Raw genomic sequence first — 16,859 nt, 5'->3', positions numbered from 1 at the left:
TGGTGGTTCACACTTACACTCGCTCACTCATTTGACCATAAACAGAAATATTAATCTCAGTCTTAAAATAATGAATCCTGTGATACTCCAATACTGAAACTATATACTGTGCCAAAACAAAAGCATTCACATTGCTAAACTCATAAACTAGTATTTAGTCACTTAGCCATAAGACCAACTTACCTCATAATTTGTAATATTTTACAATTAAGAATAAAACTAAGTATGCCCGAAATGCCTAGCCATGCTAAGCGTTCTAGTGGTACACTCTGTAATCACAATTTTACTACATGTAAACCAAACAATAACCTAATTTCTGTAAACTCAGCATTGTAATCCCTATAGAGAATAAACTTTGAAGAGAGTAGCAACGCAGTAGTAACATAGAGAGTCAGTAGTAAGACAGTAGTAACATAGAGAGTCAGTAGTAAGACAGTAGTAACATAGAGAGTCAGTAGTAAGACAGTAGTAACACAGTAGAGAGTCAGTAGTAAGACAGTAGTAACACAGTAGAGAGTCAGTAGTAAGACAGTAATAAGACAGTAGTAACACAGTAGAGTCAGTAGTAATAAAAACATCACAAGTGGTAACCATTAACAATCCCCACAACAACAACTTTATCTTGTATGATCTACTCAACTTCCACCACAACTACAACAACGTATGTCTTACATCTTCATTAATACCACGTAAATTAAACACCCTAATATATGCACCGATGAAATAAGTAATTATAACATGATTAATTAATTCCTTAGGCACCAAAAGGTACCTAACGAGAGTAACGACAATAATGAGAATGATTTTTTTAGTTTTTCTTAGCTACCATACATATGTAATTATAAATAACTCATTTTTACCTTATTCCTAGTATTATCTCCTTCATTGTATAATAATAAGGTATTAAAAAGCCCCCAATGGAAATTATTCACTGATTTTTTTGTGCTATCCCAGGTTGTTTATATATATGCTGCTATGTATGATTATGTATGATAATCTATGTATGATAATCTATGTATGATAATCTATGTAACTATTTGTGTATACCTGAATAAACTTAATTACCTTATATGTAATTCATATTACAGTAGTGAACTACTTCACTGTTGTAGTTATATGCACTGTATAATCCTCCGGGTTTAGCGCTTCCCCCTAATAATAATAATATAATATGTAGTTATATGTAAGTCACTGAAACAATTCATGTATTGTGTAGTTCTATACATGTATGTATGTATTATGTTTATGTGTATGTATGTGTATGTATTATGTATATATGTGATGTATGTATTATGTATATATGTGATGTATGTATTATGTATATATGTGATGTATGTATTATGTATATATGTAATGTATATACTATGTATATATGTATGTATTCTGCATATACATACATATGTATTATACCTATGTGTATTTGTTACTACAAGTACATGTACAAGGTATACAAGCCAAGTTGACGTCAATGACATACTACTATATACCAGTCCACTAACACCCAGGATGCGACCCACACCAGTCCACTAACACCCAGGATGCGACCCACACCAGTCCACTAACACCCAGGATGCGACCCACACCAGTCCACTAACACCCAGGATGCGACCCACACCAGTCCACTAACACCCAGGATGCGACCCACACCAGTCCACTAACACCCAGGATGCGACCCACACCAGTCCACTAACACCCAGGATGCGACCCACACCAGTCCACTAACACCCAGGGTGTGACCAACACCAGTCCACTAACACCCAGGATGCCACCTACACCAGTCCACTAACACCCAGGATGCAACCCACACCAGTCCACTAACACCCAGGATGCGACCCACACCAGTCCACTAACACCCAGGGTGTGACCCACACCAGTCCACTAACACCCAGGATGCCACCCACACCAGTCCACTAACACCCAGGATGCGACCCACACCAGTCCACTAACAGTCCACTAACACCCAGGGTGGGACCCACACCAGTCCACTAACACCCAGGATGCCACCCACACCAGTCCACGAACACCCAGGGTGTGACCCACACCAGTCCACTAACACCCAGGATGCGACCCACACCAGTCCACTAACACCCAGGGTGTGACCCACACCAGTCCACTAACACCCAGGGTGTGACCCACACCAGTCCACTAACACCCAGGATGCCACCCACACCAGTCCACTAACACCCAGGATGCGACCCACACCAGTCCACTAACACCCAGGATGCCACCCACACCAGTCCACTAACACTCAGGATGCGACCCACACCAGTCCACTAACACCCAGGATGCCACCCACACCAGTCCACTAACTCCCAGGATGCCACCCACACCAGTCCACTAACACCCAGGATGTGACCCACACCAGCCCACTAACACCCACGATGCGACCCACACCAGTCCACTAACACCCAGGGTGTGACCCACACCAGTCCACTAATACCCAGGATGCCACCCACACCAGTCCACTAACTCCCAGGATGCCACCCACACCAGTCCACTAACACCCAGGATGTGACCCACACCAGCCCACTAACACCCACGATGCAACCCACACCAGTCCACTAACACCCAGGATGTGACCCACACCAGTCCACTAACACCCAGGATGTCACCCACACCAGTCCACTAATACCCAGGATGCCACCCACACCAGTCCACTAACACCCAGGATGCGACCCACACCAGTCCACTAACACCCAGGATGCGACCCACACCAGTCCACTAACACCCAGGGTGTGACCCACACCAGTCCACTAATACCCAGGATGCCACCCACACCAGTCCACTAACACCCAGGATGCCACCCACACCAGTCCACTAACACCCAGGATGTGACCCACACCAGTCCACTAACACCCAGGATGCAACCCACACCAGTCCACTAACACCCAGGATGCGACCCACACCAGTCCACTAACACCCAGGATGTGACCCACACCAGTCCACTAACACCCAGGATGCCACCCACACCAGTCCACTAACATCCAGGGTGTGACCAGCACCAGTCCACTAATACCCAGGATGCCACCCACACCAGTCCACTAACACCCAGGATGCGACCCACACCAGTCCACTAACACCCAGGATGCGACCCACACCAGTCTACTAACACCCAGGGTGTGACCCACACCAGTCCACTAACACCCAGGATGCCACCCACACCAGTCCACTAACAACCAGGATGCGACCCACACCAAATCATCATGCACTCCGATACACGCACTCCACTTTCGTACTTTGCAATTATCTCTTTCTTCATTTCAATAGTCATTAGCACCTTTTTTCTCGAAGGGTTGGCACTAGAAGCTTTCTTGGGGCCCATGGTTACTTACTTTGCAGAAACAAGCACCAAACACAGTGATAATATGGAAAATATGGAATGTACGGAATGTATCCTTAGATGTGCGCACACTGGCTGGCTTGTAAACACTGGCACCACGGGGCAGTTCAGGAAACACGTGGACATGTCTCGTATGAATCGTATCGAATGTCGGGTTTTCCATTGAATGTCAAGGTGAAATTTTTGCGTTAAAATGCATCGAATGTCGGATTTATTGAATGTCGATGCCATCGACATTCGATAAATATATATATATATATTTTTTTCAACAAGTCGGCTGTCTCCCACCGAGGCAGGGTGACCCAAAAATAAAGAAAATCCTCCAAAAGAAAATACTTTCATCATCATTCAACACTTTCACCTCACTCACACATAATCACTGTTTTTGCAGAAAAATTATATACGTTTAAAAATACACAATATATCCCTCCAAACTGCCAATATCCCAAACCCCTCCTTTAGAGTGCAGGCAATGTACTTCCCATTTCTAGGACTCAAGTCCGGTTATATAAAATAACCGGTTTCCCTGAATCCCTTCACTAAATATTATCCTTCTCACCCTCCAACAGCTCGTCAGGTCCCAAATACCATTTGTCTCCATTCACTCCTATCTAACATGCTCATGCATGCTTGCTGGAAATCCAAAACCCTCACCCAGAAACCTCCTTTACCCCCTCCCTCTAACCTTTTTGAGGACGACCCCTACCCCGCCTTCCTTCCCCTACAGATTTATACGGTCTCCATGTCATTCTACTCTCTAAATGACCAAACCACCTCAACAACCCCTCTTCAGCCCTCTGACTAATACTTTTATTAACTCCACACCTCCTAATTTCCACACTCCGAATTTTCTGCATAATATTTACACCACACATTGCTCTTAGACAGGACATCTCCACTGCCTCCAACTGCCTCCTGGCTGCAGCATTTACAACCCAAGCCTCACACCCATATAAGATTGTTGGTACCACTATACTTTCATACTTTCTCTTCTTTGCCTCCATAGATAACATTTTTTGCCTCCACATATACCTCAATGCACCACTCACCTCTTTTCCTTCATCAATTCTATGATTAACCTCATCCTTCATAAATCCATCTGCTGACACGTCAACTCCCAAATACGTATCTGAAAACATTCACTTCTTCCATACTCATCCTCCCCAATTTGATATCCAATTTTTCTTTGTCTAAATCATTTGATACTCTCATCACCTTACTCTTTTCTATGTTCACTTTCAACTTTCTACCTTTACACACATTCCCAAATTTGTCCACTAACCTTTGCAGTTTTTCTTTAGAATCTCCCATAAGCACAGTAAAGTAACTGTGTCACTTCCCATTTTATATATATAATATGTCGTGTTGAATAGGTAAAATTGGTCAATTAGCAAGAACTCGTGTAAAATTAAGTCCTTTCTAAAATTTTCTTCTATTCAACTTCAATAACAAAAACATAAAGTGGGACCAAGTAAACCAAGTCCTAACCGATATAAGCTGGAAAGATATACTAAGCAACACAGACCCCAACGTATGCCTAGAACAAATTAACTTGGTGGCACTCGATGTATGCACAAGGCTTATTCCTCTAAGAAAAAGGAGGAGTAGATGTAAAATAGAAAGAGACAGGCGCTCCCTTTACAGGCGACGGAAAAGAATAACAGAGCGGCTAAAAGAGGTCAATATATCTGAAATGCATAGGGAGACACTGGTCAGAGAAATAGCAAGCATCGAACTCAAGCTAAAGGAATCTTATTGGAGTCAGGAATCGCGGGAAGAACTAAAAGCCATAAATGAAATCGAAAGAAACCCAAAGTATTTCTTCTCCTATGCCAAATCAAAGTCGAGAACAACATCCAGTATTGGGCCCCTACTTAAACAAGATGGGTCCTACACAGATGACAGCAAAGAAATGAGTGAGCTACTCAAGTCCCAATATGACTCAGTTTTTAGCAAGCCGCTAACCAGACTGAGAGTCGAAGATCAAAACGAATTTTTTATGAGAGAGCCACAAAATTTGGTTAACACAAGCCTATCCGATGTTATCCTGACGCCAAATGACTTCGAACAGGCGATAAATGACATGCCCATGCACTCTGCCCCAGGGCCAGACTCATGGAACTCCGTGTTCATCAAGAACTGCAAGAAGCCCCTATCACGAGCCTTTTCCATCCTATGGAGAGGGAGCATGGACACGGGGGTCGTCCCACAGTTACTAAAAACAACAGACATAGCCCCACTCCACAAAGGGGGCAGTAAAGCAACAGCAAAGAACTACAGACCAATAGCACTAACATCCCATATCATAAAAATCTTTGAAAGGGTCCTAAGAAGCAAGATCACCACCCATCTAGAAACCCATCAGTTACACAACCCAGGGCAACATGGGTTTAGAACAGGTCGCTCCTGTCTGTCTCAACTATTGGATCACTATGACAAGGTCCTAAATGCACTAGAAGATAAAAAGAATGCTGATGTAATATATACAGACTTTGCAAAAGCCTTCGACAAGTGTGACCATGGCGTAATAGCGCACAAAATGCGTGCTAAGCGCACAAAATGCGTGCTAAAGGGATAACAGGAAAAGTCTGTCGATGGATCTATAATTTCCTCACTAACAGAACACAGAGAGTAGTCGTCAACAGAGTAAAGTCCGAGGCAGCTACGGTGAAAAGCTCTGTTCCACAAGGTACAGTACTCGCTCCCATCTTGTTCCTCATCCTCATATCCGACATAGACAAGGATGTCAGCCACAGCACCGTGTCTTCCTTTGCAGATGACACCCGAATCTGCATGACAGTGTCTTCCATTGCAGACACTGCAAGGCTCCAGGCGGACATCAACCGAATCATTCAGTGGGCTGCAGAAAACAATATGAAGTTCAACGATGAGAAATTTCAATTACTCAGATATGGTAAACACGAGGAAATTAAATCTTCATCAGAGTACAAAATAAATTCTGGCCACAAAATAGAGCGAAACACCAACGTCAAAGACCTGGGAGTGATCATGTCAGAGGATCTCACCTTCAAGGACCATAACATTGTATCAATCGCATCTGCTAGAAAAATGACAGGATGGATAATGAGAACCTTCAAAACTAGGGAGGCCAAGTCTATGATGACACTCTTCAGGTCACTTGTTCTATCTAGGCTGGAATATTGCTGCACACTAACAGCACCTTTCAAGGCAGGTGAAATTGCTGACCTAGAAAATGTACAGAGAACCTTCACGGCGCACATAACGGAGATAAAACACCTCAATTACTGGGAGCGCTTGAGGTTCCTGAACCTGTATTCCCTGGAACGCAGGCGGGAGAGATACATGATTATATACACCTGGAAAATCCTAGAGAGACTAGTACCGAACTTGCACACGAAAATCACTCACTACGAAAGCAAAAGACTTGGCAGACGATGCAACATCCCCCCAATGAAAAGCAGGGGTGTCACTAGCACGTTAAGAGACCATACAATAAGTGTCAGGGGCCCGAGACTGTTCAACTGCCTCCCAGCATACATAAGGGGGATTACCAACAGACCCCTGGCAGTCTTCAAGCTGGCACTGGACAAGCACCTAAAGTCGGTTCCTGACCAGCCGGGCTGTGGCTCGTACGTTGGTTTGCGTGCAGCCAGCAGCAACAGCCTGGTTGATCAGGCTCTGATCCACCAGGAGGCCTGGTCACAGACCGGGCCGCGGGGGCGTTGACCCCCGGAACTCTCTCCAGGTAAACTCCAGGTCCAGGTAATACGTTTAAAGATATATTTTTTCATTTATGTTAATGTAAAAATTAATAATTTTGTACCAAAAGTTCCTTAGAAAACTTACCTAACCTTATTATAACAAGCGCTGTTTAAGTTAGCCTAATCCAACTAAATATATTTTAGATATGTTTACAATAATAATAAAGAAACAAAACGAAATATATTTTTTTTGTTAGATTCAGAACGATTTTTGCAAAATTATTGCATACATAAATTTTTGCTTGCTTTATTCAGGAAGAACATTCTATTTAAGCCAAAATTGCAAGTTTTACCTGTTCGGCACGACATACATATATATTCAACTGATTTTTTCATTTTTCTGTTCATGTATAAAATTTATTTTGCATATTTGAATTAGCCACTTTATTTTCATTTAGTAGGTTGGTAGACAGCAACCACCCAGGGAAGTACTACCGTCCTGCCAGATGACTGTGAAACAAAAACCTGTAACTGTTTTGCATGATGGTAGGATTGCTGGTTTCTTTTTCTGTCTCATAAACACGCTAAGATAACAGGGATATCTTGCTACTCCTACTTACACTTTGGTCACACTTCACAGACACGCACATGCATATATATATATACATACATCTAGGTTTTTCTCCTTTTTCTAAATAGCTCTTGTTCTTTTTTATTTCTTCTATTGTCCGTGGGGAAGTGGAAAAGAATCTTTCCTCCGTAAGCCATGCGTGTCGTATGAGGCGACTAAAATGCCGGGAGCAATGGGCTAGTAACCCCTTCTCCTGTATACAATTACTAAAAAAGAGAAGAAGAAAAACTTTATAAAACTGGGTTGCTTAAATGTGCGTGGATGCAGTGCGGATGACAAGAAACAGATGATTGCTGATGTTATGAATGAAAAGAAGTTGGATGTCCTGGCCCTAAGCGAAACAAAGCTGAAGGGGGTAGGAGAGTTTCAGTGGGGGGAAATAAATGGGATTAAATCTGGAGTATCTGAGAGAGTTAGAGCAAAGGAAGGGGTAGCAGTAATGTTAAATGATCAGTTATGGAAGGAGAAAAGAGAATATGAATGTGTAAATTCAAGAATTATGTGGATTAAAGTAAAGGTTGGATGCGAGAAGTGGGTCATAATAAGCGTGTATGCACCTGGAGAAGAGAGGAATGCAGAGGAGAGAGAGAGATTTTGGGAGATGTTAAGTGAATGTATAGGAGCCTTTGAACCAAGTGAGAGAGTAATTGTGGTAGGGGACTTGAATGCTAAAGTAGGAGAAACTTTTAGAGAGGGTGTGGTAGGTAAGTTTGGGGTGCCAGGTGTAAATGATAATGGGAGCCCTTTGATTGAACTTTGTATAGAAAGGGGTTTAGTTATAGGTAATACATATTTTAAGAAAAAGAGGATAAATAAGTATACACGATATGATGTAGGGCGAAATGACAGTAGTTTGTTGGATTATGTATTGGTAGATAAAAGACTGTTGAGTAGACTTCAGGATGTACATGTTTATAGAGGGGCCACAGATATATCAGATCACTTTCTAGTTGTAGCTACACTGAGAGTAAAAGGTAGATGGGATACAAGGAGAATAGAAGCATCAGGGAAGAGAGAGGTGAAGGTTTATAAACTAAAAGAGGAGGCAGTTAGGGTAAGATATAAACAGCTATTGGAGGATAGATGGGCTAATGAGAGCATAGGCAATGGGGTCGAAGAGGTATGGGGTAGGTTTAAAAATGTAGTGTTAGAGTGTTCAGCAGAAGTTTGTGGTTACAGGAAAGTGGGTGCAGGAGGGAAGAGGAGCGATTGGTGGAATGATGATGTAAAGAGAGTAGTAAGGGAGAAAAAGTTAGCATATGAGAAGTTTTTACAAAGTAGAAGTGATGCAAGGAGGGAAGAGTATATGGAGAAAAAGAGAGAAGTTAAGAGAGTGGTGAAGCAATGTAAAAAGAGAGCAAATGAGAGAGTGGGTGAGATGTTATCAACAAATTTTGTTGAAAATAAGAAAAAGTTTTGGAGTGAGATTAACAAGTTAAGAAAGCCTAGAGAACAAATGGATTTGTCAGTTAAAAATAGGAGAGGAGAGTTATTAAATGGAGAGTTAGAGGTATTGGGAAGATGGAAGGAATATTTTGAGGAATTGTTAAATGTTGATGAAGATAGGGAAGCTGTGATTTCGTGTATAGGGCAAGGAGGAATAACATCTTGTAGGAGTGAGGAAGAGCCAGTTGTGAGTGTGGGGGAAGTTCGTGAGGCAGTAGGTAAAATGAAAGGGGGTAAGGCAGCCGGGATTGATGGGATAAAGATAGAAATGTTAAAAGCAGGTGGGGATATAGTTTTGGAGTGGTTGGTGCAATTATTTAATAAATGTATGGAAGAGGGTAAGGTACCTAGGGATTGGCAGAGAGCATGCATAGTTCCTTTGTATAAAGGCAAAGGGGATAAAAGAGAGTGCAAAAATTATAGGGGGATAAGTCTGTTGAGTGTACCTGGTAAAGTGTATGGTAGAGTTATAATTGAAAGAATTAAGAGTAAGACGGAGAATAGGATAGCAGATGAACAAGGAGGCTTTAGGAAAGGTAGGGGGTGTGTGGACCAGGTGTTTACAGTGAAACATATAAGTGAACAGTATTTAGATAAGGCTAAAGAGGTCTTTGTGGCATTTATGGATTTGGAAAAGGCGTATGACAGGGTGGATAGGGGGGCAATGTGGCAGATGTTGCGAGTGTATGGTGTAGGAGGTAGGTTACTGAAAGCAGTGAAGAGTTTTTACGAGGATAGTGAGGCTCAAGTTAGAGTATGTAGGAAAGAGGGAAATTTTTTCCCAGTAAAAGTAGGCCTTAGACAAGGATGTGTGATGTCACCGTGGTTGTTTAATATATTTATAGATGGGGTTGTAAGAGAAGTAAATGCGAGGGTCTTGGCAAGAGGCGTGGAGTTAAAAGATAAAGAATCACACACAAAGTGGGAGTTGTCACAGCTGCTCTTTGCTGATGACACTGTGCTCTTGGGAGATTCTGAAGAGAAGTTGCAGAGATTGGTGGATGAATTTGGTAGGGTGTGCAAAAGAAGAAAATTAAAGGTGAATACAGGAAAGAGTAAGGTTATGAGGATAACAAAAAGATTAGGTGATGAAAGATTGAATATCAGATTGGAGGGAGAGAGTATGGAGGAGGTGAACGTATTCAGATATTTGGGAGTGGACGTGTCAGCGGATGGGTCTATGAAAGATGAGGTGAATCATAGAATTGATGAGGGAAAAAGAGTGAGTGGTGCACTTAGGAGTCTGTGGAGACAAAGAACTTTGTCCTTGGAGGCAAAGAGGGGAATGTATGAGAGTATAGTTTTACCAACGCTCTTATATGGGTGTGAAGCGTGGGTGATGAATGTTGCAGCGAGGAGAAGGCTGGAGGCAGTGGAGATGTCATGTCTGAGAGCAATGTGTGGTGTGAATATAATGCAGAGAATTCGTAGTTTGGAAGTTAGGAGGAGGTGCGGGATTACCAAAACTGTTGTCCAGAGGGCTGAGGAAGGGTTGTTGAGGTGGTTCGGACATGTAGAGAGAATGGAGCGAAACAGAATGACTTCAAGAGTATATCAGTCTGTAGTGGAAGGAAGGCGGGGTAGGGGTCGGCCTAGGAAGGGTTGGAGGGAGGGGGTAAAGGAGGTTTTGTGTGCGAGGGGCTTGGACTTCCAGCAGGCATGCGTGAGCGTGTTTGATAGGAGTGAATGGAGACAAATGGTTTTTAGTACTTGACGTGCTGTTGGAGTGTGAGCAAAGTAACATTTATGAAGGGATTCAGGGAAACCGGCAGGCCGGACTTGAGTCCTGGAGATGGGAAGTACAGTGCCTGCACTCTGAAGGAGGGGTGTTAATGTTGCAGTTTAAAAACTGTAGTGTAAAGCACCCTTCTGGCAAGACAGTGATGGGGTGAATGATGGTGAAAGTTTTTCTTTTTCGGGCCACCCTGCCTTGGTGGGAATCGGCCGGTGTGATAATAAAAAAAAAAAATAAAATTTTCATTGTATTTTATACTGTAAATCATTTTCATCCATTTGTTGTTTTTGTTGACAATAATCATTACTGATTTTTTACTCTATCTTAAACCCTTGATGGGATTATCTTAGGTAATTGACACACATTTTATTATTCAAGATAACGGTTATCATATAAAAATTGGATAATTGTATCTAAATAAACTTACAAGCTAGTATATTTTAAATTCTATGTTCACAATTTAATTTTAAAAATAATTTTTTTTTTTCAAGTCAATAGTACACAAAGCATTTGTGTCCACCTGGTCTAGTAAGATAAGATAGAATTTGTTTGGATTTTTAACCCGGGGGGTTAGCTAGGATGATCCAAGAAAGCCAGTGTGTCATCGAGGACTGTTTGTCTTATTTCCATTGAGGTCCTTCGATCTTGTCTCCCAGGATGCGACCCACAACAGTCGACTACCACCCAGGTACCTACTTAACTGCTAGGTGAGCAGATGTTATACCAGATGTTTTACTAGGCCACACTATGCTAGAGTAAAAATCCTAAGGTAAGCCTTAGGAAAATGATTTTCTTAGGATTGTTAATTCTGCATCTTTCCTGAGAGGCAAATTCAGTGCCTTCAGCCTGTCTTCATAGGTTTCTGATACATGGGATCAACTTCATCATTTGTCTCTGTATGTTTTCCAGAGCATTTATGTCTGTTTCATATGGTGAACACTGAGCAACATAGTAATCTAAATGATAACCTAACCAAGTGTAACCTCGCCGAACCTAACCTAACTGAGCTTGGCCAAATGTAGACTATGACGCTTATATAGTAGTGGCATTTTTCAGGTTAAGTTACACAACCAAATCAAATGTTACCTAACCTAAACTCACCAAACCTAACCCAACCGTAATGTAACATAATCTATTTTCATTAGCATCCCACAATGACAATTTGCACAAGAAATACTTGCTTATTCCATGAAGCACATAGATTTAATGTATTATAAACTGTAAACTAATGTCCAGGCTCACTAGAGTTGTAGTCAAGTAACAAATTCTCGGGCAGCATCGAGGCAAGAACTAAAATTAGCTTTAAATATAGGTCAGATGGGTACATGTGTGGCATGGGTGAGCATGAGCTGGACCTGCCTAGTATGAACCAATAGGCTCACTGTAGAGTTCGTTCATTCCTATGTGTACAGGAAGGCCCCACTTATACGGCGGGTTAGGTTCCAGGCTACCGCCGTAAAGCGGAAACCGCCGTAAAGTGGAACACCCTTTTTTTCCACTTAAAAATGCATACAAACACTAGATAACAAGTTTACACTAACATATATTAAGTTAGCAATAGAACCAGGCATCAAAAAACAATAAAAAAGTACAATACACACATAGTGCACTCATTACTTACCTTAAAATATTTATAGTCTTAATCTAGGGTGAGACAAGTAGTATTTATTGTAAGAAATCAAGTGTGGTATGTATTGTAATAAGCCAGGCTACCTTACCAGGCCACCCCACCCACACATAGTTATGTAAACAAACCAGGCTCCCACATCTTATATTTATGTTTATTTATTCTATTGTGGGGTGTATTTATCATCTTTTTATGTTATGTATCGTGTTTATTATATAATTTTGAAAAAAATATCATGGCTGGATTAATGAAAATGTGTATATTACCGTAATATACGACATTTAATGAGACTCAGTATTGTTATTATCACCACTTGTGCAAGTCGTCTGCTCACATCTCACATTTGTTTATTTATTCTACTGTGGGGTGTATTTATCTTATTTATATGTTATGCATCGTGTTTATTATATAATTTTGAAAAAAATATCATGGATGGATTAATGAAAATGTGTATATTACCGTAATATACGACATTTAATGAGACTCGGTGACTATTGTTATTATGGCGTCACTTGTGGAAGTCGTCTGCTCACATCTCACATTTATGTTTATTTATTCTACTGTGGGGTGTATTTATCTTATTTATATGTTATGCATCGTGTTTATTATATAATTTTGAAAAAAATATCATGGATGGATTAATGAAAATGTGTATATTACCGTAATATACGACATTTAATGAGACTCGGTGAGTATTGTTATTATGGCGTCACTTGTGGAAGTCGTCTGCTCACATCTCACATTTATGTTTATTTATTCTACTGTGGGGTGTATTTATCTTATTTATATGTTATGCATCGTGTTTATTATATAATTTTGAAAAAAATATCATGGATGGATTAATGAAAATGTGTATATTAACGTAATATACGACATTTAAATGACTCGATGTATGTAAGTTTATTTAGGTACAGGTATACATAAGTATAATTATCAGAGTATATATAAAATATGAAATAACTTTTAAAAACATTTGAAATTTTGGAGTTTCCAGACAAAATGGAGAGACTTAGTGCTTACTGAGCTCATGGAGAATGTAAACAAACAGGGTGGGGCACGGTGACCGTATTAGAAAGTCAGGTGGGGGGAGCCGTATAGTGAGTTTTGGTCATAATTTGAAATGTCCGTATTAGCGGAACGCCGTAAAGTGAAACGCCGTAAAGCGGGGCCTTCCTGTATTAGCTTTAGCCAGAAGCTTAAAAGTGTTATTTCCTTAGCTTAAATAACTTTCCTTTTATACTAGTGAGAGAGAGAGACAGACAGAGAGAGAGAGAGGATTAAAGAACCCCAATGGAAAGCAGACAGACAATGGAAATAGTCTTGGAAGATACACCTACTTATCGGGTTATCCTGCCTTAAGGGGGGATATAATTGAAATGATGTCACTTCTTGATTAAGATTTGGCTGTATATCCCTTGCAGTGCAGTTTGTAAGATGTCAGTGACATGAAATGCTTAGTGTGTGGACAAAGAAAGTGCTGAACTCACTTTTACTCATTAGTTTGACTTCACAAAACCAACATATCCTTAATGCATCCAGAAACTTTTGTATTGAAGAGTGATATACAAAACAATTTCTCCAAACTTTTTCATCTGTTATATATATTCTACCAGAACTTTGATACACAGCTTTATTACAGTGCCATTTACTGGAATATACAGGTACAATGTCAATTTTCCAGACACTGATGGCCCGGAACCATACAAATTTACGAGCAGGAACTTGAAATTCCTGCTGCAGTGTATTTACCATCAACTGTACGTCACTTATCCAACCTCAAGACCATGGAATACTGCACTCTCTAAAGGCAGAAACATCAGTAATCCGGAAAGGCTTTGGAACCAAAGGTCCGGAAAATCGATGTTGTACCTGTATCTTAGTGCACAAAAGTCCAACCATTTAGAATCACCTCTAAGCAAACCCTAAAGGAAATGGTAAATCACTACTACAACATGTACTATTAAGTTGGTTGCATCGTTATCAGCTGATTGTCCTGATACAATTGCTGACAAAACATGAGGAATCTGTTAGCTTCATATTGCACCTGCATAATATGTATCTAGTAGAATCCTATACTTGCAAAATAATTGTCCAGCTGGTTCTTGAAGGACCATTGTTTTCATGCGTGCCACTTTAACGAGTAGTCTAGCCCTGTCTGCTATAAAAGAACCCAAAATCTTGAACTCCCTACCTGCTATCTCCAGAGTCTCCCTTATGTGCCAGCTGCTTCAGAGCTAATCTATAAAAATACCTCCTTTTCCTTATGTGATTCTAGTAACAGTTAATAATGCTGAACAATTCTTTCAACTTTAAATATGTATAAAACTATGTACAGTAGACCCCCAGTTTGCGATATTAATCTGTTCCTGAGAGCTCATCGTAAACCAAAATTATCGAAAAGCGAATCAATTTTCCCCATAAGAAATAATGGAAATCAAATTAATCCGTGCAAGACACCCATGAAATATTAAGTTTAATGCACACAAACTGAAGAAGACATGCACAGTTTGTAGTACTCTACTAACAATAGAATACATGACACTTACCTTTAATGAAGATCTGGTGATGATTGATGGGATGGGAGGAGGGGAGAGTGTCGAACTTATTGTTTAGAAGGGAATCCCCTTCCATTAGGACTTGAGGTAGCAAGTCCTTTCCTGGGGTTACTTCCCTTCTTTTAATGCCACTAGGACCAGCTTGAGAGCCACTGGACTTCTGTCACACAACATATCTGTCCATAGAGGCCTGCACCTCTCGTTCCTTTATGACTTTCCTAAAGTGGTTCACAACATTGTCATTGTACAGGTTGCCAACACGGCTTGCAGTAGCTGTGTGAGGGTGATTTTCATCAAAAAGGGTTTGCACTTCAAGCCACTTTGCACACATTTCCTTAATCTTTGAAGTAGGCAACTTCTTCAATTTCTCTATCCCCTCCTCCGAAGCAGTTTCCTCAGGTCTGGCCTCTTGCTGTTGAAGATGATCTAGCAGCTCATCAGTGGTTAGTTTGTCATTGTCCTTCTCCACCAACTCTTCCACATCCTCCCCACTAACCTCCAACCCCAAGGACTTCCCCAATGCCACAATGGATTCCTCAACTGGCATAGGATTCCCAGGGTTAGCCTCAAACCCTTCAAAATCCCTTTTGTCTACACATTCTGGCCACAGTTTTTTCCAAGCAGAGTTCAAGGTCCTCTTAGTCACTCCCTCCCAAGCCTTACCTATAATGTTTACACAATTGAGGATATTAAAGTGATCCTTCCAAAACTCTTTTAGAGTCAATCGAGTGTCTGTGGTCACTTCAAGGCACTTTTGAAACATAGCTTTTGTGTACAGTTTCTTGAAGTTGGTGTTAGGTGGCAAAAACTCGACCTTAATGAAGCTCATGTCCCCAGAAAGTCGCTCTGCCAAGTCTGTAGGATGACCAGGGGCATTGTCTAATACCAGGAGGCACTTAAGGTCTAATTTCTTTTCAATTAGGTAATTTTTCACATTGGGGGCAAATACATGGTGTAACCAGTCATAGAAAAAATCCGTAGTGACCCATGCCTTACTGTTTGCCCTCCACAGCACACACAAATTAGCCTTGAGGACATTGTTTTGCCTGAATGCTCTGGGAGTTTCTGAGTGATTCACCAATAAAGGCTTCACTTTGTGCATTGGCACACATCAGAAGAGTAAGCCTGTCTTTCATAGGCTTATGTCCTGGGAGTGCCATTTCCTCCTGAGTAATGTAGGTCCTGCTTGGCAATTTCTTCCAAAACAGGCCTGTTTCGTCACAATTAAACACTTGTTCAGGTTTCAAGTCTTCACTGTCTATGTAATCCTTGAATTCCTTCACATATTTTTCGGCTGCTTTTTGGTCCGAACTGGCAGCCTCACCATGCCTAATCAGACTATGTATGCCACTACAATTTTTAAATCTTTCAAACCAACCTTTGCTGGCCTTAAATTCACTCACATCACCACTAGTTGCAGGCAATTTCTTTACCAAATCGTCATGCAACTGCCAGCCTTTTCACAAATGATCGCTTGAGAGATGCTATCTCCTGCTATCTGTTTTTCATTTTTCCACACCAATAACAGTCTCTCAACATCTTCTAACACTTGCGGTCGCTGTTTCATAATCACAGTTGCACCTTTTGAAACAACAGCTTCCTTGATTGCCGTTTTCCTGGTCACTATAGTAGCGATGGTTGATTGGGGTTTTGTATACAACCTGGCCAGCTCCGACACACGCACTCCACTTTCGTACTTTGCAGTTATCTCTTTCTTCATTTCAATAGTCATTAGCACCCTTTTTCTCGAAGGGTTGGCACTAGAAGCTTTCTTGGGGCCCATGGTGACTTATTTTGCAGAAACAAGCACCAAAAACACTGTGATAATATGAATGTACTGAA

The 16,859-nt window shown here is 41.1% G+C and overlaps 1 protein-coding gene across 1 annotated transcript in view; it reads left to right on the top strand.

Annotated features, from left to right (window-relative positions):
- The first annotated feature begins 422 nt into the window (after window positions 1–422).
- LOC138851284 (uncharacterized) overlaps window positions 423–16,859 on the top strand; it is a 69,470-nt gene continuing 53,033 nt past the window's right edge. Inside the window, exon 1 of the mRNA XM_070080251.1 lies at window positions 423–661. Within this exon, the coding sequence (XP_069936352.1) occupies window positions 627–661 (35 nt within the window). The 5' untranslated portion in view covers window positions 423–626. The remainder of the gene's footprint in view (window positions 662–16,859) is intronic.

This window comes from Cherax quadricarinatus, unplaced genomic scaffold (assembly GCF_038502225.1).
Source record: "Cherax quadricarinatus isolate ZL_2023a unplaced genomic scaffold, ASM3850222v1 Contig246, whole genome shotgun sequence".
NCBI classification, from domain to species: domain Eukaryota; kingdom Metazoa; phylum Arthropoda; class Malacostraca; order Decapoda; family Parastacidae; genus Cherax; species Cherax quadricarinatus.
This window is presented reverse-complemented; position numbering and strand designations above follow the sequence as displayed.